At 43.0% G+C, this 13,199-nt stretch overlaps 1 protein-coding gene across 1 annotated transcript in view; it reads left to right on the plus strand.

The window, feature by feature from the left end:
• Window positions 1-13,199, plus strand: part of NPAS1 (neuronal PAS domain protein 1) — a 192,180-nt gene that overhangs the window by 83,564 nt on the left and 95,417 nt on the right. The window contains exons 4-5 of the mRNA XM_033955925.1: window positions 7,941-8,019; window positions 8,801-8,991. Coding sequence (XP_033811816.1) covers window positions 7,941-8,019; window positions 8,801-8,991 — 270 coding nt within the window. The remainder of the gene's footprint in view (window positions 1-7,940; window positions 8,020-8,800; window positions 8,992-13,199) is intronic.

The raw sequence follows: 13,199 nt of genomic DNA on the forward strand, positions 1-13,199 counted from the left end.
GGTGCTGATAAAGGACTGCATCATTGATCACCTTGACGGACACGATCTAATGAGGACCAGCCAGCCCAGTTTCAGCAAAGTCAGATCTTGTTTGACGAACTTGCTGCACTTCTTTGAGGGAGTAAACAGGCAGATAGATAAGGGTGACCCGGTCGACATTGTATATCTTGATTTTCAGAACGCGTTCGACAAGGTTCCGCATGAACGACTACTTCAGAAAATTGCAAGCCATGGAATTGAGGGTGAAATACTCACGTGGATTAAAAACTGTCTGGAACATAGGAAACAGAGAGTGGGGGTAAATGGACAATACTCGGACTGGAAGAGCGTCACCAGTGGGGTGCCGCAGGGCTTGGTGCTCGGACCCGTGCTCTTCAACATCTATATAAACGATCTGGACAGTGGTACGATGAGTGAGGAGATTAAATTTGCGGATGATACAAAGTTATTCAGAGTAGTGAAAACACAGGGGGATTGCGAAGATCAGCAACTTGATATAATTAAGCTGGAGAAATGGGCATTGACATGGCAAATGAGGTTCAACGTGGATAAGTGTAAAGCGATGCATGTCAATAACAAAAATCTCATGCACGAATACAGGATGTCCGGGGCGCTACTTGGAGAGACCTCCCAGGAAAGAGATTTGGGAGTTCTGATAAACAAGTCAATGAAGCCGTTTGCACAATGCGTGGCGGTGGCGAAAAGGGCGAACAGAATGCTAGGAATGATAAAGAAGGGGATCACAAATAGATCAGAGAAGGTTATCATGCCGCTGTATTGGGCCATGGTGCACCCTCACCTGGAGTACTGCATCCAGCATTGGTCGCCATACATGAAGAAGGACACGGTACTACTCGAAAGGGTCCAGAGAAGAGTGACTAAAATGGTTAAGGGGCTGAAGGAGTTGCCGCACAGTGAAAGATTAGGGAAACTGGGCCTTTTCTCCCTTGAATAGAGGAGGTTGAGAGGGGACATAGTTGAAACATTCAAGGCACTGAAGGGAATAGACTTAGTAGATAAGGACAGGTTGTTCACCCTCTCCAAGGTAGGGAGAACGAGATGGCACTCTCTAAAATTGAAAAGGAATAGATTTTGTATGAACGTAAGGAAGTTCTTCTTCACCCAGAAAGTGGTAGAAAACTGGAATGCTCTTCCAGAGTCTGTCATAGGGGAAAACACCCTCCAGGGATTCAAGACAAAATTAGACAAGTTCCTGCTGAACCAGAACATATGCAGGTAGGGCTAGTCTCAATTAGGGCGCTGGTCTTTGACCAGAGGGCTGCCGTGTGAGTGGATTGCTGGGCATGTTGGACCACTGGTCTGATCCAGCAGCGGCAATTTTTATGATCTTATGTTCTCAAAGGACAATTTGAGGCTGCTGTGCTGGAGATGAAAGCAGCAGTGGTGGCATTTTATATTGCTCGAGTATGCCACTCTTGGCTAAGCTGTGGTCCGAAGCTGTGGTCCAAATGCTAACCCCCAGTTTCTCATGAAGGGGGTTGATTATGTTGTGGACCCTCTGTATAACCTTTTCAGGGTCCTGAGCAAGGTCTCAGCTTACGCTATCTCCACCTGCAGAATGCTCTGGATAAGACAATGGGCAGGAGACTAGGCCCCCAAGGTGACCCTGAGAAAACTCTCCTTTCATAGACAGTTGCTGTTTGGCAAGGGCCTGGATGATTTAATGGCTACTGTGATGGATTGCAAGCTGACATCCTTACCAGATAGCAGATCCCAGAATGTAAGGGGGGTCAGGTAGGGGAAATTTTTGTGGCTTACAGCAGTTTTGTCAGTATTCGGGAGCATCCTCCAATCAGAGGATATTTCAGGGCCAGAGGCAAAGGTTTGGGAGCACCAGGCTCCCCAAGGATCTGGATCCCATCATTTGTGGCTTCCAAGAAACAGCAATGATGCCAGGATAGTAGCCGTTCCCTTGGGGGTGGGGGAGGCAGGCTGGCAGAGTACTGGCAGGCTTGGACACACATCTCTTCTGATCAGTGGGTACTGGAAATCATTCAGGATGGGTACAAATAAGAATTCTACTGGCTCCTCCCAGACATCTTTCTCAATTTTCCAGTAGGGAAGCCAGAAAAGACAAGCCTAGGTGTGGGTGACTGTTTATATATTCATTTCACTATGAGCTATAGGAGAATGAGGCTAGGGCAGATACTCCATATGCTTCATCATGCCCAAAAGAGACTCAGAAGACTGGAGACCAATTCTGGATCTAAAGTCAGTCAATACAGCCCTCAAGATTCCCTGCTTCTACATGGAAACAGTTGTTCATTGCCTCAGTTATGCTGTGGGAATACTTTGCCTCTCTGGATCTAACAGAGGCATACTTGTATGTTTCCATCTTTCCAGCTCACAGAAAATTCTTGAGGTTCCATATTCTGGACAAACATTTCCAATTCTCTGCCCTTCCATTTGGCTTAGCAACAGCACCACAAACCATTACCAAGGTGATGGCTGTTGTGGCAGTGCACCTCTGCAAGATGGGAATTCAGGTGCATCCATACCTAGATGATTGGCTCATAAGAATACCCGTGAGGGATATGAGAGTGGCAGCGATAGAGCGAGTGGTCCAGATTCTACAGACATTGGGCTGAATTGTCAACTTCAGGAATAATAATAATAACTTTATTTTTGTATACCGCTAATACCATAACAAGTTCTAAGCAGTTCACAATAAAGATTTTCTCAAAACTGGACAGATCAATCAATCAATAAATAATAATAAAAACAAGTATAATACAAAGAAAGAAAAATAACAGGGAGTAATATCTGTGAAAAGGGAGGGTGGGGGAGAAGGTAAATTTATGTATTTGGATGATATTAGAAAGAATTTCAAGTGATATATATGATTCAATTTATGTAATATTATATGCTTGGTGGAAGATGGAAAAATGAATAAAGAATTGGAAAAAAGAAAAAGAACAGGGAGTAAATTAAAATCTGTTATTAAGGCAGCTTGGTCTCCACAGCAGGACAACTTCTGCAATCAGGACAGCAAGGGAAGGCGCCACTGCCTAGGTCCAGGAGCAGCTGAAGGCAGGATAACTGAAGAAGTTCACAGAGGCAGGAGGGGCCCAACGGCCGAAGGCAGCAGGTCGAGGAGAATCCATTTCAAAATGGCACAGAACAGGGTCTTCCTCCTGGAAGCACACAAAACGAAGCTCATGAAGCAAATTTGGGAGATTTGAACACCGCTTGGGCAGTATCTTTAACTGCTGTGATTCATGGTAGCTTCAGCAAGAACGCACTTGCACCCATGCAGGAGTCAGAATTTTCTGGACCTCACACTGCTGTGGTCAGGTAAGTCATGAAGCAGCCTGGACTAGTGGTTGGAGCCACAGTCCATGAACAGAAGAATACAACTATGCATCTCCCAGTAGTCAGACCTGACAACAGATGCCAGTCTATTTCGGCTGGGGTGCTCATTTCTAGGGACGTCTGCTACAAGTGTGGTGGTCCCCATCTTAGAGGGAGTGGTTAATCAACTGCTTGGAGCTGAAAGCGATACAGTTAGCTTTGTGAGCCCTGGGCAGCACCCTAGAAGGAAGGGCAGTCTGAGTCATTTCAGACAATGCATCTGCAGTAGCCTTTGTAAACAGGCAAGGAGGCACCAGGAGTGCACCACTGAACTTCGAAACTCGCCTTCTCTTTTGGTGGGCTGAAGCCATCTCAATTGTTCACATAGCTAGGGTGGAGAATGTGCAGGTGGATATCCTAAGTCGGCAGACCTTGGAAGATGGGAAGTGGTCTCTCTTTTGGAGGGCCTTCGACTGCATAGTCAGGCACTGGGGGCATCCAACATTTGAATTCATGGCCTCGGCATCCAACAAAAAAGCAAGTCATATCTTCACCTGAAGGTACGAGCCCAGAAGCACCGGGCTGGATGCTCTAGTCCAGGGGTAGGGGTAGGGAACTCTGGTCCTCGAGAGCCGTATTCCAGTCGGTTTTTCAGGATTTCCCCAATGAATATGCATTGAAAGTAGTGCATGCAAATAGATCTCATGCATATTCATTGGGGAAATCCTGAAAACCCGACTGGAATACGGCTCTCAAGGACCGGAATTCCCTACCCCTGCTCTAGTCCAACATTGGCCTGTGGACAAGCTCTTGCATGTGTTCCTTCCATGACCAATGATAGACATAGTACTTCGATGGATCAGAATGCTCCCAAGTTGAGTGGTCCTGGTAGCTCTAGATTGCATGCCTTGGCCAGACTTAGTATGTCTGTAGAAAGACTAGGTTCTCGGGCTTCCTTGTCATCCAAATCTTCTCTTACAGTAGGGGTGTCAAAGTCTCTCCTCGAGGGCCGCAATCCAGTCAGGTTTTCAGGATTTCCCCAATGAATATGTATGAGATCTATTTGCATGCACTGCTTTCATTGTATATATAAATAAGTGTGTGTTCAGCGTTCCATTATTATATATAAATAAGCGTGTGTTCAGGATTTCATTAGTGCTTTTCTACAGCGGCCTATCGTGGTTTTATTCTCTATTCTTTTCCAAGTATTTCTCCACCATATGCGGATGCACTAACATCGAAACTTTGAGCGAAACTTCAGCTACGTAGCGTTTTGTTATACCCTCACTTATCTAGCAATTCTGTTGCGCACATCTTATGTAGCTTTCAACGTTAAAAAAGTTAGCAAATGAAAATATAAACATACCTTGCAAATGAAGAAATTTGGAAGTAGTGTCGCTCTCACCAAAGGCGAGTGAAATCTGCACAAGAGAAATACCTGTTATAGAGCAAGTTCTAGACCAGACCTATAACGGACAAAGTCAGGCAGCGAAAGGAAGTTCTGAGCAAGTATAAAAGGAGCAAATGTAACCAATCACAAAGATGCTAGCGAAAGGAGGGCGGGCTGTTCTGAGCATGTATAAAACGAGAAAACATAACCATAGTAATGTGAACGTGCGCATGATTGTCATTGCACTGATTTGTCCTTCCGCTCATTTGTCTTGTGCGCAATTGTCTTCGCGCTCAATTGTCTTGCGCACAATTGTGTTTGCGCTCAATTGTCATTGTGCTCAATTGTCTTGCACTCACTTGTCTTCACGCATTTGACCGCACGCTTTTGTCTTGCATGCATTTGACTTGCCACCCTCTCAAGGTATATATAGCCGAACTTTCTTGTTTCAGAGTACAGGTCAGTAAGCACTCATTGTTTCCAGATTTTTTAAGGAAGCCTTAGGTTTTCACCTTCCAGTGCGACAGCCTTTTCTGTCTTGGAACCTTAATCTGGTCCTGCGGGCACTTGTGAAGGCTCTGTATAAGCCATTGGAGGAGGCATCCCTGATAGATCTGATGGTTAAGGCAGTTTTCTTAGTGGCTATGATGTCTACGAGAAGGATGTTTGAGCTGCAGGCGCTGTCTTTCAGGGAACCCTTTCTTTGCATTTCAGAGGCTAGCATCTCCTACTGAAGGTCATGTCCAGTTTTCACTTGAACCAGTCTTCACACCTGTGTGGGTGAAGAAAGCAGATAGTGTGTTGAAAGTTCTGGATGTGCGATGAATTTTGATTCATTACTTAGAGATGACCAATGAGTTCCGGCTATCTGATTACCTTTTCCTGCTTACAAATGCAGCACATTGGGGGAGACTAGCATTTAAAGTAATGATATCCAGGTGGATAAGGATGGCCATATCTTCTATATTGGAAGCAGAAAGCAGTCTCTACCACATCATATTTGGCAGAGTCTAGTGCAGCTAATCTCCACATGTTCACTAATTTTTACAGGATGGATGTAGCAGCCAGGATAGACACTGTTTTTGGGTCCTCAGTGCTAGCAGCAGGCTCATCTGTCCCACTCTAGGAACCAGGGACTACTCTGATACATCCCAATGGTCAAGACTACCAGTCCTATTGCACAATAAAGGAAGATTAGGTTCTTACCTTTCTTCTAAATAGGAATGGTAGTCTTCATGCCTGCCCTGTCTGATATATACTAGCCTGCTTTCTACTTCAGACATGCCTACTTAATTAGATGTCTTCTTTCTATCATCTGCCCAGTAGGGTCAGGAATGATGAAGATTTCACTCATAAGAGCTACAGAACTATTGGTACAGATGGCACACGGATAGGTGGTTTCTTTTTATTACCACCTTGTTTGTTCCATTTAGTTGTAGTTAACTAGCATTGTTCTTTAATGTTTACATTTAGAGTAGAACAGACTTATGTAGTTTTGGGGAGTTTCCCCGCACCCCTCTCTTATGTTTGCACTCAAGGAGTTTTGGTACTGTCTGAGTGGGTGGAGCTCATCTCAGAGTGATGGGAAGTAGAGCATGAAAACAAACAATGGACTCTCTACAACCCTAGCAACTAATGGGAGTATAACTTGATGGTCAAGACTACCATTCCTGTTTACAAGAAAGAAGATTAGCAAGGAAAGAACCTAATCTTTTTGTGGTTCCACCTTGGAGGAAATACATGGGATTAAGAAGGATTTCTCCCTTAATCCTTTGTGTAAAACCTTGGCTGAAATTATCACTGTTTAAAAACCTATATGTACCTTTGAGCAGGTGTACATGCTGATGTGGGAAATTTTCCCCAAACATGCATATTCCTTTTGTAAAATTTGGAATGCACATGTAGATTTTAGTCCTGTCTAAGCCACACCTGTTAAATTCTCTATGTGGGGTGGATATCCCTGTGTATACAGCAGGATTCTGAAACTGATCTTTGCATATGTATGTGGTTGTATTATTGTATGTTATTTTATATACTGCCTTTCTGTGGTACAATCAAAGCAGTTTACATACCATATCATATTCAGGCACATATTCATGCTGTTATTTCCACGTGGAGATACTTCTAAAATAATGATATCTTCTGGCTGCAGTCATCCACTATATTAAATCTATACTATCTTCAATCAACAGAGTTCACTGGCATAGGTCTGCATAAATCCAAATTATTTCCAGTGGGTTCTTGCTTGATTCTGACAAATTGCTTTAAATGCTTTTATTGAATATTTACCGTTGATCATATGGATCTAGAACTCCTGTCTTCAAGTCTATATCTTTATTGTTCCTAGTTTTTTACTTATAGATTTTTGGATGTCTTGGTTTAATGTGTAAGGTGTTATGCCACAAATTAAAATTATTTGCTTGTGCCATATTTGAATGGTTATTCACTGGCAGAACCTTCATTCAATAAATACATATCACATTCCTTTTATATGGTTGACAAAGGTCCTTTGCATATATTTTATTTGCAATTAATAAAGAGGTTTTGAAGACCAGGCATGCTCTGCTCCTTCTCTTGGAATTAGATTCTTTTTGTGCAGAGTTGACTGTCTCCTTTGTGGTTGTTAGACAAAGGTTCCCTTGCCATTCTTGACTTTACAACTGTCTTTGAAGTGCCTTTGAGTATCTTTTTAAAATTGCACCTTCTGTGCAGCCCTCTTCCTTTGCTGCCCATGGCTCTTCTTTTTCCTCTAAGGTTCTCATTGAGGTTGAAATTGCTCCTTTCACCCATGGTTACCTCCTCCCAATGCCAACCAGGTCAAAGATATGACACTCCACCCCAACTCCAACCCCCACCTCTGAGCCCTGGTCAGGTTACTGCTTCCTTGTCCTGAGTCTTAATCAACTCTCCCCATCAGCCATGAAAATCCACTTTATTTGATGCACAAATTAAAGGATTAAAAAAATATATATGTATTAGCATTACAACTTATATAAAAAATCATAATCATAAAAATCATAATTATCAAATGGTCGACAAACACAATCACAATATTATTAATCACAGGCCTACTTTTCTCAAATCTGATCCACAACTAGTCATGGTACTATCAATCCAGGGTCAGCAATTGTTGAGCATTGTGTCTTGGGCTCACATGCAGTGAAACATGAAGTAAGAATGATTACACCAAATTATCTGCAGCAGATCCTAGCAATCCTGTGCTTCCTGATTGTGTTGACCTCGAGCGATCCTTCTTCATCCGGATGAAATCGACACTGACCAAACGAGGTCTCCATGTCAAGACTTCTGGTTACAAGGTAATGAAAAGTCTACAATATCAAGGTGAGTGTTAGATTTATCCATTTACCCAATCCATTCAGCCATCATCACCAGAATTTCAGAAAGTTACTACATCTAAGTCTTTTCAAGATAGACACCAGTCATTTTACCTTTTGCCTCAGTTCTTTTTCTATCAAGTTATCTGTAAATCAAGTTCAGCTGAGACCTGCTAAGGGCCTGCTCTCTCCAGTGCAGTTCACTGACCAGCCAAGAGAATTTAATGTAACAGCAGAATTTAGCTCTTACTTTTAACCCGGGGTAGTGTACGTATAACTATTTCAGCAATCCTCTCAACCTAAGGAGCAGGGAGCCTGAGTCAGGAGCTGAACCCAAGTTTGCTTAGTAGAAAAGAACACTGACCAACTGGTCTCAGGTGATAATTACAAACCGGCTCCTTTTTTCCCAGCACAGGTTAACTCAGTCCTAGTTTGACCCACTGCATGTTCTGATGTCACTAAAATGAACAATACTTTGCTTGCAGTAGTATGAGAGAGCTGGGTCAGCTTATCTTGATGAAGAACTAGTGTTAACTCTGGCTCAGCCGCAAATCTATATTTTAGACAGTTGGGACAAGGAAATAAAATAGCCTGGGATGTACATTTTCTACGTAAGAGCTACCATACACTTTAGTAATGAAAGATCTGAGCCAGGAACATGCATCTAGGACTTGTGGCCTACTGCATAAGAATATTCCAACACCAGCAACCAAGAAATAAACTGGCCCACCATATTTTCGTCTTGTCTTTCTACATCTTACAGGTGGTTCATGTGACGGGTCGCCTGCATCTGCTGACCTCCTCCTATACTCATTCTATCTCCAGTCATGACCTGGGATTGGTGGCACTGGCCCATACCCTGCCACCCACCACACCCAGCGAGGTCCGCATCGGCTGTCACATGTTTGTCTTCCGGGTCAATGTGGATCTGCAAATTGTATACTGTGAGAGCAGGTGAGTGGGAGGCCAAACTCCTAAAGTGTCCACTCTTGTAAGGTAAGAGATTTTGGATTTAGCTTGCACCTTTTTTATTTGTAATTCAGATGAATTACATTAGGGTACAATAGATACTTTCTTATCCCTGGAAAGCTTATAATCTCTCCAGACGTGGCCCTGAGCTCAGGGAAGGAGACATGAGATTCATGAGGGGATGGGACAGAGCAGGGTGGGGCTGGGGCAGGGCAGGACCGGGAGCAGAATGGAGCGGGGCCAAGTGTCCTCTTTTTATTGAGAAAATCTGGTAACCCTATTGTTGAGGATAAGTTGAAATCCTCTGCTCAGAGTACAGCGGCGGCTAAGAAAGCAAAATGTTAGGAATTACCAAGAAAGGAATGGAAAACAAAGATGGAAATTTTATAATGCCTTTGTGTCGCTCCATGTGTGGCCACACCTAGAATACTGTGTGCAATTCTGGTTGCCACATCTGAAAAAAGATATATCAGAATTAGAAAAGGTACAGTAAAGGCTAACAAAAATGATAACAACTTCCCTATGAAAAAAGCCTAAAGCATCTAGGGCTATCAGCCTGGAGAAGAGATGGCTCAGGGGAGATTTGGTAGAGGTCTATAAAATACTGAGTGAAGTGGAACGGGTAGATGTGAATTGCTTGTTTACAGAATCCAAAAATACTAGGGCTAGGGGACATGCAATGAAGCTACTAAATACAGTAGTAGATTTAAAACAAACCAGAGAAAATATTTCTTCACTCAAAATGTAATTAAATTCTGGAATTTGTTGCTAGAGAATGTGGTGAAAGCAGTTAGCTTAGCAGGGTTTAAAAAAGGTTTGGCTAATTTCCTAAAATAAAAGTTCATAAGCCATTATTAAGATAAACTTGGGGATATCCACTGCTTATTCCTAGGATAAGCAGCATAAAATTTGTTTTACTTTATGGGATCTTGCCAGGTATTTTTATAGCCTGGGTTAGCCACTATTAGAAACTACAGGGCTTGATGGACCTTTTGGTCTGTCTTAGTATGGCAACTCTAATGTTCTTATGAAGGATATCCTAACTTAGACCTCTTTCAGTTGTATTTAGCATAAAGGTACTCTGACTGCACAGCTGGCCACTGGATGGATTAAAGCATGACCCCTTATTAATCCCTCAGTTGTTGCTGCCCCACTCTGTCTCCCTTGAAAAACCAAGGAACCTAGGTTCAACTCCAATTTTAGGTCTTTTTTTATTTTTATTTTATATTGTGTGACCTCCAAGATAAGAAAAATATTTACTGTAGCTAAATATATAAGTAACCTGCAAGTCTGAAGGCTAATGAAGAGGTATATATTCAAGCACAGTAAGTATTTTGCTGTTCCTGGAGTAAAATCATTGGGTGCGCATGGACAGATTCTTGTCCTCCCCCGCGTCGCCGATGGCCACTCGCACCAACAAGAAAGACCGCGATCGCCCGCAGCATATCGCGGACAAAATGGCACCGGCCCCATCTTCGGCAATACACCAAATAGCGCCGGAGGCGCTGGCGGCTCTAACAACGGCGGCAACGGCGGCAATACAACCCGGTATGGACCGGCTTTCTGACCAACTGTCCAACTTAGAGAACTTACTAACAGAGACTACCCGCAGAACAACTGTTTTAGAGACCCGGGTCTCTGGCTTGGAAGATACACAGAGTACCCAGGAAACTACCTTACAGGAGCTGCATGCACTTACTAAAAAGCAAGCAGAGAGATTGGAGGATTTGGAAAATCGCTCACGCAGGTCCAATTTGCGTTTTTTAGGCATCCGGGAAACAGTAACTGGACCTAAACTGCTACAGACCCTGGAGGTATGGCTGACCAATACTTTTTCTTTACGGGAGAGCCTGGGCCCGATACGATTGGAATGGGTGCATCGACTAGGCAGGGAGCAGGCCCGGGAGGCGCGGCCTCGCATGGTCATACAGTGGCGTACCTAGGGTATGTGGCACCCGGGGCCTATCATTTTTTGACACCCCCCCCCCCATGTAAAAAAATATTTTTTGTAATGACCATGAAACAGAATAAATGGTCAGAATAGAAACAGGCAGTGAATATTTTCTTATATTCCAAACATAACATAACATAAATTATGTCTGAATTGTCATGACATCAGAAGTACATATGGAGTAGTTGCAGGTGATGCTTGGGACAGTTCTGATTGTGTTAGTTCGGTTTTATGTGTTTTTTGAATAGAAGGGTTTTTATTTCTTTTTGAAGGTTTTGCAGTCTGTGGTCGATGTCAATTGGTTGTAGGGTTGGGGGTCGAGTGTTGCAGCTCGAATGGCTAGGAGGTTGTCGAACAGTTTTTTTTCCTTTTGACGTTTTTGGTTGGAGGGTGTGTGAATGGTGCGTGAGTTCTCCTATGTTTGTTTGAAGTGGATTGAATTATTTAGCTGAAGAAATTAGTTACCCCCTCATCCCACACACATTAATTCTCTTCCATTTTTGTTCCCATTATAAAAAAACACTGATAAGTTCCCAGAAAAAAAATACATTAAAATAAGAAGTGAAAACAAAGGCCCCTACAGATGAGAACATAACATAAGAATAGCCTAACTGGGTCAGACCAATGGTCCATCATGCCCAGTAGCCCATTCTCATGGTAGCCAATCCAGGATACTAATACCTGGTCAAAACCCAAAGAGTAGCAACATTCCATGCTACCGATCCAGGGCAAGCAGACACTTCCCCCATGTCTTAATAACAGATTATGGACTTTTCCTCCAGGAATTTGTCCAAATCTTTCTTAAAGCCAGCTACACTATCTGCTTTTACCATAACTTCTGGCCACTTCATTTTTAAGTTTAGATCTTTCCTTTCAAACAGAGACCTTGCTAGATGTCAAATACAGCACAAGGTAACTTCACATGGACTTAGCTGTGCAGGAAATGTGAATCTCCTCATACACCCACCATATAGTGCAAAAATGTGCAAAGGTCTGTTTTTTTTCTTTCGATCACTACATAGCCTAATGCCACACAAGCAGCGCTGTTACAAACATATTCTGTAGGTCAATGCTAAGGATAACAAAGTTTCCTTCCTTGGACCAGAAGGAGATACTGATAAACCACTGGAAGAGATCCCAACACAACACCCAATGACCCACTCAGTGTGTGAACCAGTTGAGTGGAGTGGACTAACTGGGGGGTGGAAATGGGCCCGGAGTTTGCTCAGCAGAATTTCCCAGACCACCTCTTCCTCTCAACACATTGACATGCTGCCACCACCACCACTAGAAACACCTCACTGGGTAGGCCAGCTATGCTATAAACTTTATAAAACACATTATTATATTTTCTTATAAAGCACATATTTTAACTGAACTCTCTGACATCCTCAGCCTTTCCTTTCACAAAAATAGAAGGAAGAAAAGTTCCCATTTCCTGCTGTTTCATGTCCCCGGCCTATACAATATTTTTTTTCTGCAGACCCTTCAAAAGTCTGACCAAATCCTCGTTTCACTTGCATTATAAAGTACTGAGGATGCCATCTCTCACCAATCCCAGGTCCTAAAGTCTAAGACAGTAGCGCAAACTAATGCTGCCAGATTCAGGAAAAAAAACTTCGATTCGATTCAGCCTATTGAATTGGTTTTTCAATTCGATTTTCCTGCCCAGTTGGGTAATTTTTTTCAAAACTCCTGGTGGGTTTTATAGCTTTTTCACCCCCTTTGGCTTCTCCTAACCACACTGGCGCTGTGGTGTAAATAAAATAAAGAAACAAAAAGGACTTTTCCTCTCTCTGTTAAATCCTAGCTCACGTTTGCAGTCCAACATCAGCTCTGTCAGGATATACATTTCAAATCTGACATATTATAATCACAAAACAGAAAATAAAATTAATTTTTCTACCTTTTGTTGTCTGGTTATATTTCAAATCTTGTTGGTCCAAGGCTCTGGTTTTCTTCTGATAACTTGCTTGCCAGGGTCTCCTTCTTTCTTCTTTCTACGTGCTAACCATCCATCTGCCAACTCTGTCCTCCCTTTCCATTTCCCTTCCCTCCCCAGGAAGTCTGGTATCTTTCCTTTTTTTCATCTCCCTCCACAGATCCACCTTTTCTTAACTACCCTTTCATCCGGCATCTCTCCCTCCTTCCCCAACACCCCAGAGTCCACCATCTCTCCCTTTCTTTTCCCAATTACCCTCCTATCCAGTATCTCTATCCCTCCTCCACACCATCCCTTGTG

The sequence above is a fragment of the Geotrypetes seraphini genome, chromosome 8 (genome assembly GCF_902459505.1).
Source record: "Geotrypetes seraphini chromosome 8, aGeoSer1.1, whole genome shotgun sequence".
Lineage (NCBI taxonomy): Eukaryota > Metazoa > Chordata > Amphibia > Gymnophiona > Dermophiidae > Geotrypetes > Geotrypetes seraphini.